Here is a 15,716-nt window from a genome sequence, read left to right as displayed (position 1 = left end):
TCACACACACAGTAGTTTCGAAATTGAGCTGAGCAAATACAGCTCATGTCTCTCTCTCTCATGTTTTGAGTTTTTTTGAAATTTGTTTGAATTTGGAGCGGGCAAGTTAGTTTCTTGACTGGATCCAGATCTACGTCGGTCTAGCCAATTTTTATTCAAATCTTGCAAAATTGAAATCGTCGGTAACACTCGCCTGAATCTGATTCTTCTGATTTTTCAGGCCCTTATTCTACCGGCACATCCTTTTTCTTTCGATTGTTATTTGTGCGCTCCCTTCCTCTCTCTTTGAAAGTAGTTTCGGAATTGAGCTGAGCAAATTCAGCTTTTGTAGAATCGTCTCTGTATCTCTCTCTAAAAGTAGTTTCGAAATTCAGCTGAGCTAATTCAGCTTCTGTGTCGTCTCTTTCTTTCCTTCTTTCATGTTTTGAGTTTTTTTTTTGAAAATTTGTTTGAATTTGGAAGGAGCAAGAATAGTTTCCTTGACTGGATCCAGATCCATACCGATCCAGCCAATTATTTATTCAAATCTTGCGATATTGAAATCTCCGGTAACACTCGCCTGAATCTGATTCTCCTGATTTTTCAGGCCCTTATTCTACCGTCACATTTTCTTTACCATATTTTTAAAAAAATTGATACGCTTATGACAAACGCACTCTGTCCCTTAACCTAATCTAATGTTTTGAGGCAATTTCTTCGTTTGTCAAATTGATTATATCTCCGATTTTACTCGCCCGATTGATCTTCTCATACGTGGTCAACTGGGCACATGGTTGGATGACATTTTTTTTATTCCAAATCTAGGATTTATTGAGGTGATTCAGTTCTGCTGAAAATTACAATTCGATGAAGTGATAAGAAACATCAAGTGATTTGAAAATTGAAAACTGAGTAGACGATTTTGTAATTGAATTGCCAAAAGAGTAATGCTAAACATGCACAATATAGCACATTGTGGCTGCCCACAATTTACTTAAGTAGAAAATAATTTAATTTATTTAATTTATTTTTTAAAATAAAAATAAGATTTAGTTATTTTATCATATTCTCTACATTATAGTTATTTTTTTACAATTTTTTAATAATTTTTTTATTTTTATTAAAAAATAAATAAATAATAAAAAATGCAAAAAAAAATTAAAAAATAAGTACAATGTAGAAAATACAATAAAATAATTAAATCTTATTTTTATTTTAAAAAATAAATTAAATAAATCAAGATTATTCTTATTATATTATTGTGTGGGTAGCCACAATATGACTGCATAGATTTATTGTTGCCAAAAATTATACTATGTGAAAATTGAATTTATTGGCTTTGAATGAAATGAAACAGTCTCCATATGCTTAATTACTTATTTTGAGACAAAAAGATACCCGAAATTTTAAATACGAAAAATCAAAAGAAAATTTTTAGTTAACTGAATCAGTAGATTGATTAGATTCATGAAATTAGCAATATTCAAACATTTCGATATTTTAACGGCGACAAAGAGTTTCTGAATAGATTTGCTAACAACATAACCTCTGTGTAAATTATCAGCTTAAAATTTGGTTTCAATTTGTAAAGCATAATGTTATGTAAAATCGTATTAAAAAAAGACGATAATTATTTCCTCATGATTATAATAAAAAGAGTACGGGAATAAGATTAAAGAAACTAAAATACTACTCATTTCCATTAAATACACAATCGGAATTTCAATCAAATTTCATTTCTTTTATTTCCTCATGATTATAATTTGAACAAATGTTTTTTTTTTTAGCTTGCCTCTAAATACACCCCGTACCAACCCAATCCATTTGTGAAGCACAAATATGTGAGACCAAGAGGGTGTTTGGCTGAGCTTATAAGTTGCTCAAAACAGTTTATAATCTTTTTAGAAACTTATAAGCTCCTCCAAATGTTTGACAAAAAGCTCCCAAACAGCTTATAAGTTCTAAGAGCTTATAAATTCTCCAAAAAATAAGTTCATCTATCCCAAGTTATTTTTATTATATATCATTCAAGTTCATTTTTCTTTGATTTTCATTCTCTAAAAAAATATTTTCTCTCTAACAAAAACTTTTCTCTCTAACTTATAAGCTCAATTATCAAAACACTTCCAAGAGCTTATATGCTCTTTAAAATAAGCTTAGCCAAACACCCTCCAAGTGTATGGAAGAGACGGGTTGGGTCGAAGCTGATCGCAAGTTGAGACAAGCCCAACAATCCAACATTAAAAAAAAAAAAAAAATTCACCCCACAAACTCTAATAGTCTTCTCCCCTTTTCCTTCTCTCTCTCGTCTCCGCGCTTGAGCTCATGGCATTGCCAAATAACATTACTTTCATTTAAGTGGATTTCGAACCTAATATCATTGGGTAAATTCCATATCAATTTATATTATTTATGTTTTTCAGTTGATCCGCGACCCGTCTTACCCCGAACCATCTCTTCTATACACTTGGTCTTACAAGAAAAAAAAATTAAAAAAATGTTAGTTTATGGTAACACCGGTTGGCCATGTCATGTACAACAATATTATATATTTTTAAATATATTAAAAATTAAAAATTAGTGATAGATTATAGGGTTAATAGCCGCTAAATCCTTCAACTATTTTCATTTTCGTGTTTTGCATCATTCTCAGAAATTCTGCCTCAGTATATCACAACTAATTAAGGAGTCGCGATTTGCATCATGCGAAATTTTTCGGAAAAATTGAAGATGACTTGGCAGCCGGACTAATCTACGTGGCATAGAATTCCGATATGTCGTTTTGCCTTACGTTTCTTTGAAATTATTAGTCACAAAACGACGTCATTTTGTTGAATTAGGGTTCTGGGGTTGGAATTGGGAACATAGAGATAGATGAGAGGGAGGAAGCGGCGTCTCCGCCGTGGCCGGGGAAGGAGACGGTGCTGCGTGGGGCGGCGTCAACCCAGATCGGAGGGAGGAGAATAGAGAGATAGATGAGATCTGCTGAATTAGGGTTCCGGCCGGTGAAGTACAGCGACGCTAGCGGAGCTTGAGAGAGAGGTGGGCGGAGCTTGAGAGAGAGGTGGCGGCGGCGCACAGTGAAGTGGGGTTGGATTGGGGAAGGGTGAGGCGGATATGTCCGCGGATGAGAGTTTTGAGAGTAGAGGGAGGAAGCGGCGTCTCGGCCATCGCCGAGGAAGGAGATGGTGCTGCGTAGGGCGGCGTCAACCCAGATCGGAGGGAGGAGAACAGAGAGATAGATGAGATCTGCTGAATTAGGGTTCCGGCCGACGAGCAGCGACTTTACCAACGGAGCTTGAGAGAGAGGTGGCAGCGGCGCACGGTGAAGTGGGATTGGATTGGGAAATGGTGAGACGGATATACCCACGGATGAGGGTCTGTGAGATGGGAACGAGGGCGGCGGCCTTCCGACCGGCGGGCAGCAACTTCGCCGGTGGAGCTTGAGAGAGAGGTGGGCGGAACTTGAAAATGACGTCGTTTCGCTACACGTCATTAAAAAAAAATAACAGGTAATTGCCATGTAGATGTGTAACAGATCTATATATATCGGCTATGTTGCTGTAAAAATGGTGTAATGTAATGTGGTAAAGGTGAAGTCTTTACTGAAAATATGAAGAAGATAGAAGGCAGATGGGGAAGGTGGCGAGAGAGATAGAAAGAAGATAGGAGAAGATTAGATATTTCATTTCTTAGGGTTGCTTACAAACCATGCAGATATATTTATACTAAAGTGGTCCCTCACTAACTGACTAAAGAAATGAGAATAACAACTCTCTTAATTGAAATGCAAAAAACTAGCACAGCTCCATCAGCCACGTGGAATAACACTCTCCCTTTTTTCTTCCATCTGGTCTTCACTCCCATAGCAGTCAACTATCTCTTCCCCACTTCCACTCTCACCCGGAACATTCTGCAAAAACTTCTCCGGTAATAATGCAGCAAGAACACTTTTCTCATCCAAATGCCCGCTGAACACTAGTCCAGATACCTTCTCTGCTTCCTTATCTTTGAAGATTTCCATTGTCATAACAATACCCTCCCCATTTTGAGATCCTAGACCTCGAGGATCTAGATCAGGAAAACGGCGAATGAGAGGTTTCAGATCCTCCCAGCTAGAGTCATCAGCACCATCGGGTGACCACTGCACAAGAGCCTGCTGAATCTCTTTTCCCCCACGATTGACCACTCGACTGTCCAGCAAGGCAAAAGGCGCGAGCTTGTAATGCCCATCGGAATCAACAACAGGCAGCTCCGTCGAAGGGACAACCCCCTGCCCAATACACTTCTTCAGTAGAGAGACATGGAAAACAGGGTGGATTTTTGAAGATTCTGGCAGCCCTAGCTTGTACGCCACAGTTCCAATCTTTTGCAAGACTTCATATGGGCCATAATACTTTGCCGACAACTTCAAGTTCCTTCTCAACGACACAGAATTTTGGCGAAAAGGCTGAAGCTTTAGGTAAACAAAATCCCCAATTTCAAAATTGCGCTCACTTCGATTTTTGTCTGCAAAAAATTTCATTCGTGCTTGTGCTTGAGTGAGATTTTCCTTCAACGAGTTCACCATCGATTGCCGCTGAGATAGCCAAAGCTTAACCTCCTGATTGCTCGAACTTAGGAAAGCCCCTAGTCCCGTGTGAGGTGGCGGTATACCATACAGAGCTTGAAATGGTGTGCATTTGAGACTGCTGTGGTAATTGGTGTTATACCAGTACTCAGCAAGTGAGATCCACTTTACCCACTGTCTAGGATTAGTACTCACCATACATCGGAGATAAGCTTCCAAACACTGATTAACCCTTTCAGTTTGCCCGTCGGATTGAGGGTGGTAAGCCGTAGAAAGATTTAGCTTAGTACCCATCAATTTGAATAGCTCCTTCCAGAATTGACTTGTAAATACTTTATCTCTGTCAGACACAATACTCACAGGCGGCCCATGTAATTTGTAAATGTTGTCCATGAACAACCTTGCCACAGTTTGAGCTGTAAAAGGGTGTGACAAAACCATAAAGTGGGCATACTTGCTCAGCCTATCAACCACCACAAGTATGACATCCTTCCCTGAAGACTTAGGCAACCCCTCCACAAAATCCATAGAAATGTGAGTCCAACATTTGTCTGGAACAGGTAATGGTTGCAGTAAACCAGGATAAATAGATAAATCAGATTTATGTCTCTGACATACATCACACTCTCTTACCATACATTCCACATCCTTCTTCATGTATGGCCAGAAGAAGAATAATTTGAGCCTAGAATAAGTGCCTTGAATACCCGAGTGACCACCAAATGCTGAGCTATGCATTTCGGCCAGAATAGTATCCCTCAATCCATTTGAAGAACCAACCACCACTCTCCCTTTGTAAGTAATAATACCAGCTTCCAATTGATACTCAGGATGTGCAGCAGAATCAATGAGTTTAGCAGTGATAATTTCAGTGAACTGTACATCACCCTCATAGCTTTGCTTGACCTGCAAAATCCAATTAGGAGAAACCGTTGTAATAGTGAAACAATCATCTAACCCCTGCTGACATCTGGACAAAGCATCAGCAGCTTTGTTCTCCACTCCTTTTGTGTATTGTATTTCGTAGTCCAATCCCAATAATTTAGTGATCCATTTTTGTTGCACCGGGTTCATAATTTTCTGGTCTAGCAAATGCCGAAGAGCCTGTTGGTCAGTTTTAATTATGAACTTGTTGCCTTGCAAGTAGGACTTCCACTTTTGGACAGCTAGCACCACAGCAAGAAATTCTCTCTCATAAACTGACAGAGCTTGATTCCTAGGACATAAGGACTTGCTCATGAAGGCAATGGGCCTTTTGTTTTGCAATAAGACAGCACCCACTCCAGTACCACTAGCGTCTGTCTCTAGTATGAATCTTTGAGTGAAATCAGGCAAAGCCAAAACAGGAGCAGTAGTCATTGCTGTCTTGAGGGAGAAAAAAGCCTCATCTGCCTCCACAGACCATCTGAAACAGTCTTTCTTGAGTAAATCTGTTAGTGGCCTGCTAATTATACCATAATTCTTGATAAACTTCCTGTAATAACCAGTTAAACCCAAGAAACCCCTTAGTTGTTTGATATTCTTGGGTTGAGGCCAATTGACCATGCTTGTAATTTTTTCAGGGTCAGTAGCCACACCCTGATGTGATATAATATGCCCCAAGTACTCTACTTCCACCTGGCCAAACTGACACTTGCTCCTCTTGGCATAGAGGGACTTATCCCTGAGTACTCCCAATACTTCTCTCAAGTGTAGTAGATGTTCATCTTTGCCCTTGCTATAAACCAATATGTCATCAAAGAATACGAGAACAAACCTCCTCAAGTAAGGGCCAAAGACCTGATTCATTAGGGACTGAAATGTAGCTGGAGCATTACAAAGACCAAAGGGCATGACTAGAAACTCATAGTGCCCATGGTGTGTGCTAAAAGCTGTCAAAAACCTGTCTGACTCTTTTACTAGAATCTGAAAATAGTCAGATCTTAGATCCATTTTAGAAAAATACTTTGCTCCATGTAACTCATCAAGCAACTCATCAATAAGTGGAATAGGGTAGTCATGCTTGACAGTGAGAGAATTCAAGTACCTGTAATCCACACACATCCTCCAAGTACCATCCTTCTTTTTGACTAAGATTACAGGTGAGGCAAAAGGGCTTTTACTATGCCTTATAATTCCGGCATCCATCATTTCCTTGACGATTTTTTCGATCTCATCTTTGTTGCTGTGAGAGGTTCTGTATGGATATTGATGCTTGGGCACACTACCAGGTTTAAGTGTGATTTGGTGCTCTGTTCCTCTCTCAGGTGGCAGGCCTTGTGGATCCATAAAGACATCATGGAATTCTTCCAATAAAGATTCCATTTCAGGAGAAGATGATAGGTTGTCAAGAATGGGCTGAGCACCAACCAGGTAAACCTCTTCAATTTCACTGAGATCATGGTGGATCATATGGAATAGGCCCTGTGCACTAATCTCCTGAAATTTGGTGGTGTCAGTTTCTGCCCTGATTTTAACCTTCTTAGTACCCACTTGCACAGTGAATGTCATCTTCTTATAGTCTAATATGATGGGAGAGCAGAACTCTAGCCAGTCACTGCCCAATATCAAGTCATATCCTTGACTAGCCAAAATCCTAGGTGAATAGGTAAACACCTGACCCTGAACCTGCCAATTAAGATCCACAGCTCTTCTAGTGCTAATTAACTTCTGTCCATTAGCAACCTTAACCAAAATAGGAGTAGAGCTCTCTGTTGTGACTCCAATCTCCCGGGCAAATCTCTCTTGCAGGAAGCTAAGCGTACTGCCAGTATCAATAAGAATCCTTATTGGGTGATCTTCCACCACACCAATGACTCTCATAGTCCTAGAGTTTGAGCTGCCAATGGTGCCATGCATGTTAATTTGTATTTCATCCATCGGCTCCTTTTCATCTAACAACATCTCCACAATCTCTTCCTCATGTTGCAAATAAGCCAATTCCTGTTCACTAGTCATCTCCATAAAGAATAACTTATGCTTGCACTTGTGTCCAGCAAAGAACTTCTCATCACAATTAAAGCATAACCCCTTTTCCCTCCTGGAAGACATTTCAGCTGGAGTTAGTAGTTTGATTGGAGTCTTGTTATTATTGGCAGACTGAGGCTTGGTTGTAGCAAGTAGCAACTGTGGCAGGCTTGTTGTAGGTTGAAGCTTGGCTAGGAAAACCCTTAGATACATGTTTAATTCTTCTTGCTAATGCTTCAAGGGTAGACAATTGTTTCCTACCAATTTCAATAGCTTCAAATACAGATTGTGGCTTAAATAGTAACATGAACCCCTGCATCTCCTCTGACAACCCACAAATAAAACTAGCAACAAAATACTCTTCTGAGTACTCCATATTAGAGCTCAACAACAGGCATGACCTTAACTCCTCAAACTTCTCCACATATACATCATAGTCTCCAGCTTGCTTAAGATTCTTAAATTCCATAACAATCTTCCCCTCATTCAAATCCTCGAACCTGGCTGAAACAACTTGCAAGAACTGATCCCAAGTTATCTCAGAGATGTGTTCATAACCACAACTTTGTAGCCACTGTAGTGCTTTCCCTTCAAAGTTATGAATTGCCATTTGTACCATATGTTCATCATCAAGAGATGAAGTAAGGGTGAAATAACTATTACATTTAATCATCCAGCCCCTAGGATTCTCTCCATTGAACCTAGGAAAATCAACCTTATGCAGAGAACTGCCAGTACCAGATTGCGAAGAATAATCTGTTTTGAACTTTGATTTAAAAGCTGATGATTTAGTATGGCTACCTCCTGTTTTGGTAGAGGAAGGAGATGGCCCCAAAATACCAGATCCTTTGTCTTTCCCCAGGTTGAGCAGCTGTAGCTTAATATCGACTAAGGTGGTGGTAAGATGATCATATTTGGATTCAATTCCACTCATTTTCTTCTCCATTTTTCTGTCAATGGTTATGATCTGTTCTTGCAGCTTCTCTTCAGCTGCAGATCTCTTCATGGATTCAGCTTGCAGCACCTGATCCAACTTCTTCTGTGCATCCAAAAGCTCCTTCACACGAGTGCCGTCAGCCATAATCACCCAGAATTTGTACAATCAATGCACAAACCTGGCTCTGATATACCAAATGTAACAGATCTATATATATCGGCTATGTTGCTGTAAAAATGGTGTAATGTAATGTGGTAAAGGTGAAGTCTTTACTGAAAATATGAAGAAGATAGAAGGCAGATGGGGAAGGTGGCGAGAGAGATAGAAAGAAGATAGGAGAAGATTAGATATTTCATTTCTTAGGGTTACTTACAAACCATGCAGATATATTTATACTAAAGTGGTCCCTCACTAACTGACAAAGAAATAACAAAATAATAAAGAAATGAGAATAACAACTCTCTTAATTGAAATGCAAAAAACTAGCACAGCTCCATCAGCCACGTGGAATAACACTCTTCTCCCTTTTTTCTTCCATCTGGTCTTCACTCCCATAGCAGTCAACTATCTCTTCCCCACTTCCACTCTCACCCGGAACATTCTGCAAAAACTTCTCCGGTAATAATGCAGCAAGAACACTTTTCTCATCCAAATGCCCGTTGAACACTAGTCCAGATACCTTCTCTGCTTCCTTATCTTTCAAGATTTCCATTGTCATAACAAGATGATAATCACCCTTGTCAGCAAATAAAATGCCACGTAGATTAAGTTATGTTGCCGGAAAATTTCGCCGGATGCAAATCGCGACAGGAGGATTAGTTGTGATATACTGAGGCAGAATTTATGAAATCGATGCAAAACGCGAAAATGAAAATAGTTACAGGATTTAGCGGCTATTAACCCTAGATTATATATAATCTATAAATAATGGAATTATATTTTTGATTGGATAGATGTCACTAATAAAATATGAACAAAATTAAATTAACTTGGATGAGAGGAATGACTTCATTAGTTGATTTAGATAGTCTTGAAATATCCAGTTTACCCTCTTTTTTTTTTTATTCTTTGAAGCAATTAAAATCCTGTTATCTTAATAAGTAATCTATTAATTATTTTAAATCATTTTAAATCGAAACCATTTCTAACACAATAGTATATCTAGTTGCTCTTAAATTTGGGCCTCTATAAATGGGCCAACTCACCAAAGCCCACTTAAATTCGTTGCCATTTTTCCGAACTATAGAATTTACAGAGGCAAAGCAGAGCAAACTTCGAAAGCAAAGAAAAACAAAAATGGCGGTGAGAAATTTGGCATCTAAATTCTCATTCCTCAAACATCTCCGCCCAAATTCCACGCCCTTGTCGCCTCTCTTCTCCCATTCTCAAATCATATTTCAAAGCTCGAGGTAATTTGTTCCTTTTTCTCCAAATTCAGTGTGCAGTGAAATCCCATTTCATCATTTTTGTTTAATTCCTGGGCTGTTGATTGTTGTATGCGCAGTATTGTTAGCAGAAGCATACCTCCTGCTGCTGGGAATCGTGTGATTGTGGGGCAAATATGTAACTTTGGCGGGTTCCATTCGGGTCGGGTTCTGAGGAATGCGGAGCCTGAGGTGGGGCAAAATGGTGGGGCGGATGATGGGACGAGTGCGGGTCGGGCCACGAAGAGGAAGAAATTGAAAGGGAAGAGAGCTGTGGTGAGGTGGTTGAAGCACTTCAGGTATAAGAAGAAGAAATCCTATGAAAGGATGACCGCCGAAGAGAAAATCCTCTACAAATTGATGAAGGTGGAAACCCTTTGAATTTGTTCATGCTTTTATGTTGATGTTGTTTATGTGTTGGAATCTCATTTAGTCGTAATTAGGCTTTAAATAGGCGATAATTGGGAAAAAAAAAATTATGTCGATTGTTGTTCATCTTTATCGTTCATGACTTCTAAGGGCTTGTAGTTGGTTTTTTAGGGAATCCATTTTGTTGATTTTTGTATAGATTTTAAATATTTGTCGCGAATTCCCTTGATTGGATCACTATTTGTGTAGTCTCTGTGATTGTGCTTTGCCTCAACTTGATTGAGTTGATGTTTATGAAGTTTGATGTTGTTGTTTAGGTGTTGAATCTTTGAGGTTGAAATGTAGGTTTTGAACAAACTAGAATCGGGTGGTTTTGATGTCGAATACTGTTGGTTATAATCGTTCATGACTTCTTAGGGTGGATAGCTGGTTTTAGGAGTCCGTTTTAGCGATTTATGGATAGATTTAAGTCGTAGTCGCGAATTCCCTTGATTGGATCACGATTTGTGTAGTCTTTGTGATTATGCTATACTTGATTGAGGTGATGTTCATGAAGATGTTTGTTGTTCGGGTGTTGAATCTTTGGGTTCAAAGCTAAGTCTTAAACAAACGAGAATCTTTGAGTTTAGATGTCAATTTACTGTTGATTATCATCGTTCATGACTTCTTCGGGAGTGTAGCTTGTTTTAGGAGTCGTGATCTATGGATAGATTTAAGTCATAGTTGCAGTCCTCTTGATTGGATCACAATTTGGGTAGTCTTTGACTCTTTGTGATCATTTGGATGTGATTATACTTTGCTTGATTTAGTTTACGAGGAATGGATGATTTGGATGTGATTATACTTTGGTTGTTTGATTTTCTTTGATTATGGGATGCGTTATTGGAGATTCTTACGAGACGTTGTTTTACTTGTTAATGCTTCGCGTAGGCTCGAAGGAAAGAGGAAAGATTACTTGAAGCTCTCAGAAAAATTGAGCCTAAAGAGACATCGGACACGATGCACGACCCTGAAATACTGACACCCGAAGAACACTTCTACTTTTTGAAGATGGGCGAGAAGAGCAAGAATTACGTCCCCGTTGGGAGACGGGGACTATATCAAGGTGTTATACTTAACATGCACTTGCACTGGAAGAAGCATCAGACGTTGAAGGTCATCGTGAAGACGTTCTCTCCTGAGGAGGTGAAGGAGATTGCTTCGGAGCTGGCAAGATTGAGCGGTGGGATCGTGCTCGATATTCAGGAAGACAACACCATAATCATGTACAGAGGGAAGAACTATTGTCAACCCCCGACCGAGATAATGTCTCCGAGGGAAACCCTCTCGAGAAAGAAGGTAGTATTACTCGGAACCCTTTGTAGATTTCATAATGCTAAGAGATTTAAGGATGCTAATATTCGTCTATGGTTTTATAGGCGCTGGATAAGTCGAGGTATAGGGACGCTCTGAGGGCTGTTAAGAGATATATTCCGAGACTCGAGCAGGAGCTCGAGCTGCTTCAGGCTCGGGCGGGAAGTGAACCTAGCACGAACGAAGAAAACCAGGCGAACGAGGCTGGTGGTCTTGATTCCGGAAACCTTCCCAATCGAGAGTTCGAAGGGTCCGATAGGTTGAAAGAACTATTGGCTAAGAGTGAAGGAAATGACACCAACTCGAGCGTAGATTCGGATATGGTTTCGGATACCGAAGATCTGTCGGATATTTTTGAGACGGAATCGGACGCGGAGATCGAAGGGAGAGACGAAAAGCCTCTTTATATGGACGAGTTTGAAAAGTTTCCGGTGCAGAGTGAGGGAGAGGACGACGATTTTGAAGAACATCTGCGCCGGATATCTGCCGATTCGAGAAAGGAGGGGAAATCACGCGACGGAGACGGAGATGCGGCGGATCTCGATGAGGTTGATCGAATGGTTCTGCGAGCTGCGTCACTTTTGAAGAAAAAGAGGAGATAGATCACACTGCTCTGCTTGAATGAAAGTGAAGATTTTGAGGATCATCACACCACCATGGCAAAGGGTGAAAAGCTTCGACAAATTCCACCGGACGCGTCGTCCGTGCCGTGGAGACGACAAGATGCAATAGAAGACGTCGCACGACAAGATCGGTATATATTTAAATTTTCCTTGTATCAATCATCTGCAGATGCAACAAGAGACATGGCACAATGATGCAATAAAAGATCCGTCTTGTCGAATATCACGCTCGAGGTAGGAAATTTACGGGGCAGCACGCCGTCAAAGTCGGCGTGCTCGTATCTCGACGATTCTGTAGCTGCTGCTAAGCAAAGTGAACTAGTGAGTAGGCGTAGAGTAGATACATGTACGCATATGTATACGTACATGTGATCAATAGATGATGCACATTTTCTTTCAAGTTGTTGGGATCTCTATATTTATGCTACATTACAAATCAATAACAAAATGAGGTAGCCACTGTGAAAAAGGTTGCACTCTTATTAATAGTAATAACAAAATAACATATTAAAAGAAATCTTGATATATACTAAGAATAACAACATGAACATGACTCTTACATTATACAGCTATTTATCCAAGGGTATTGTTAGGGCTTCAGTAAGAGCTTCTGCTTCTGCTTTCTTCACACTTTCAACCACTGCTAGAACTTTTGAAGACATTTGATCGGCTTGGCTCTCGACGGTCGAAAGAAGGTTGATCAGTCTCTCCCTGTACGCAGCGCAGAGCTCTTCCTGCCGTTGCAGCTCACGTGCGAGCTCTTGGATCCTCTTGTCCTTATCGAGCTGCATTCGTGAACAGATAATCAGAACCGGTAGCTTCTGTTGAAACAATTGATAAATATGAGAAGAGGAAGGCGTAGGGCGTACCACATTCGTGTCTTCTTGGGCGGTGACGACTAGAGGGTGGTTGTGTTCCTTGACAAAACGCGTCACCACCCACTTCCCGGACTTCTCCAACTTGAATAGTATCGTTGCCTTGCAACCTTCGCGTGCGCTGGGCCGTGGCTTCTTCTCGGGCCCGATCATGCCTTTTGTGTTTGGGGAGAAGCCCTGTTTGTTACATCCGAGCCGGCGGGCAAGGGTTCTACCGTCAATCTCGGAACGGCGGCGTTGCATGACGCGCACGACGAATCCTACCCTCCTAGCATAGTCATTATAGAATCTCCTAGCATCATCTTCTGAGTCGAATTCCATACCTACATGTGGTTCGACAACTTCACCTCCTTCACCCGACCACGTCTTCTCCTCCTCGGCTTCAGCAAGATCATCTTCGTCTGAGTCCCTTGAGTTCAAATCCTCTTTGTCCGAGTCACCAGCCGCTGCTTCTACCACTGCAAGCCAACGAGAAGCCAAATTACCATGCTAGCATTGTAGAGCAAGCACATATTTTTTGAGCTCATCTAATATGACCTGTCGATGCCACAAGATCCATTCTTAATACATGCAACATTACGATTCTCTCATCCAGTTTTATGTGTTACAAGAGAGAAGAGAAGCCAGTTTCGAGTACTATCCAATTTTCACTATAAATACTTACTCTAATAGATAGATCCAAATGGCTCCATATAGAAAAAATATTTGAGCCCTTTTATGGGAACTAATTACAAGATTAAGCCATGACTTCGATATCGAATATCGATAGGTAAATTAAAAACCTCATTCTTGATTATTCTCCTCATCCAGTTTCTTCACAGATCCCCTATAAACCAGACTCTCAATCTATAACTAAAATACCAAATTTCTTCTAAAAATTGACTAGCCACATGCTGATATACAGAAAAAAATGAAAAGATTATGAACATTAAGTGATTGTCGCGCATAGTTCTGGACGAGGAGATACAACGACGCATAAGTATCAGTTAAACAGGCAAGTGCTGGATACAACTACAAAAACAAAACAGAATGCAAGCTCAAGACTACTTCAGGAAAAGAGTTTCACATTTTAACACCTTTTTTCTCTGTTTAAAATCTTATAATCTCCATTAACTCCTGCAATTTCTGCTGAACTAGAAATCCATTCTTACTGAATTTTCCAAATAATCACATAATGCAGCATCCTGAGGTGACTATTCATCCATTAGCAGTAAAATTGAGGTCATGTGCACATACATTTGTTAATTTCCACATACTCACTCACACACACACACACAAACATAAAATCAACCAAAAAGGTTCAGTTACAAATTAGCAAGAGCTACACTAACACAATCTAATTGCAGAATAGAAAAAAAAAACCTAGAAAACTCATCAACCACCCCCAAATCACTCTCTTGCTAGAATTCCATCACGGAAATTCCAAATCGAAGAACTCAAAGCATAAACAATAAATATGCTCAAAAATCGTAACTCTGTTTCCGGTTCATCCACTCCAAACAACTGCCGATCAGGTAGCAAATAACGAAACACGAACAATATTTCAGTAAATTCGAAACACAAATTGCGAGGGGCAAAGAGAACTTACTGTTGATGGAGATACAATCAAAGGATTAAGACGAAATGTGGAGAGAATTGCGAATCGAAAGTGAAAGTGAGCAGTTTTTGGGCGATTTATTCTGAGCTTCGAAGCTGAACACCGCAGTGTATGGGCACCCACCCGTTGCAGAACTTCCACATTTCTTAAGTTAGAATTTTCTTTCCCTTTTATCTTTTTTTTTTAAATAAAATTTTTCTTAAGGTTTGGAGTCTTAGAGCACTCCCAGCAGATCACCTAAATGTATCACTAACTCTAAATTTAGGCTAACACAATTGAAAATGAGATAAAAAATGCATCCAGCAGATCCCCTAAATTGGATGGGTCCCACAAAAATTTTTACACCTACCTAAATTCAATCTTAAATTTACACTCACCCTAAATTTATTTTAAGCTTATAATTAGTAGGGCCCACACATAATTATTATTTTTATGTAGAAAATAGGAGATCTGGTGTATGCATTTATAAAATCGAGATCCTAAAATTAAATAGGAAAGCTTTAGGGAGGAATATAAGAGCATAATTTTGAGATTTCTGCTGGGAGTGCTCTTAGTATTTTGTTTTTATTTTCTTAGATTCTCTTTTGTGTTCTAAATTCCGAAATACTTTGGTTTTTCTTAGTCAAATTAATTAGACTTAGGGTGTGTTTATTTTGATTGATAAATTTATCATGAAAAAAAAGGATGAATGACGAAAATTCATATCTTTAAATACATCGTTTCTTTTTTCACATTTTAAAGGCATGTATTCATCATTTTTGTTATCCATCTTTAACGTGTTATCTATCTTTTTCACATGAGAAATTTATCTATACTAATAGAAAAAGAGCATAAGACAGTCTAAAACATAATTTGTGAATTGCCTATTTTACATTTATTTGTCACTCAAATATATAAAGAATACTTATTTTGCATTAGAAAAGAGCCTTAGAACACAACATGTGAATTGCCTTATACTACATACTACATACATGAAATATAATTATAAATATAAAAGGAAATATAATATTAAATAAAGCAAAATATATATAGCAAACAACAAA

General features: G+C 39.3%; 2 protein-coding genes across 3 annotated transcripts; one reads left to right on the top strand and one right to left on the bottom strand.

Moving 5' to 3' along the window:
- The first annotated feature begins 9,656 nt into the window (after positions 1-9,656).
- On the top strand, positions 9,657-12,670 carry LOC130999431 (uncharacterized CRM domain-containing protein At3g25440, chloroplastic-like). Its single transcript, XM_057924953.1, has 4 exons — positions 9,657-9,841; positions 9,937-10,222; positions 11,156-11,563; positions 11,644-12,670. Exons 1-4 carry the CDS (start codon positions 9,729-9,731, stop codon positions 12,178-12,180), a joined length of 1,344 nt encoding a protein of 447 aa, XP_057780936.1. The 5' UTR covers positions 9,657-9,728; the 3' UTR covers positions 12,181-12,670.
- LOC130999433 (protein FAR1-RELATED SEQUENCE 5-like) lies at positions 12,655-14,869 on the bottom strand. 2 transcript variants are annotated; one of them, XM_057924957.1, is made up of 3 exons: positions 14,665-14,869; positions 13,071-13,534; positions 12,655-12,986 (listed from the first exon to the last, which is right to left on the bottom strand). In XM_057924957.1, coding segments are annotated over exons 1-3 (681 nt in total). In that variant the 5' UTR covers positions 14,666-14,869; the 3' UTR covers positions 12,655-12,770. The 2 variants fall into 2 exon arrangements, with proteins under 2 accessions (XP_057780940.1, XP_057780938.1); XM_057924955.1 differs by having other exon boundaries at positions 12,655-13,534; positions 14,665-14,840.
- Positions 14,870-15,716: the final 847 nt, after the last annotated feature.

Source organism: Salvia miltiorrhiza, chromosome 8 (assembly GCF_028751815.1).
Source record: "Salvia miltiorrhiza cultivar Shanhuang (shh) chromosome 8, IMPLAD_Smil_shh, whole genome shotgun sequence".
Lineage (NCBI taxonomy): Eukaryota > Viridiplantae > Streptophyta > Magnoliopsida > Lamiales > Lamiaceae > Salvia > Salvia miltiorrhiza.
Note: the sequence above shows the minus strand (reverse complement) of the source record. Positions and strands in the feature narration are given on the sequence as shown.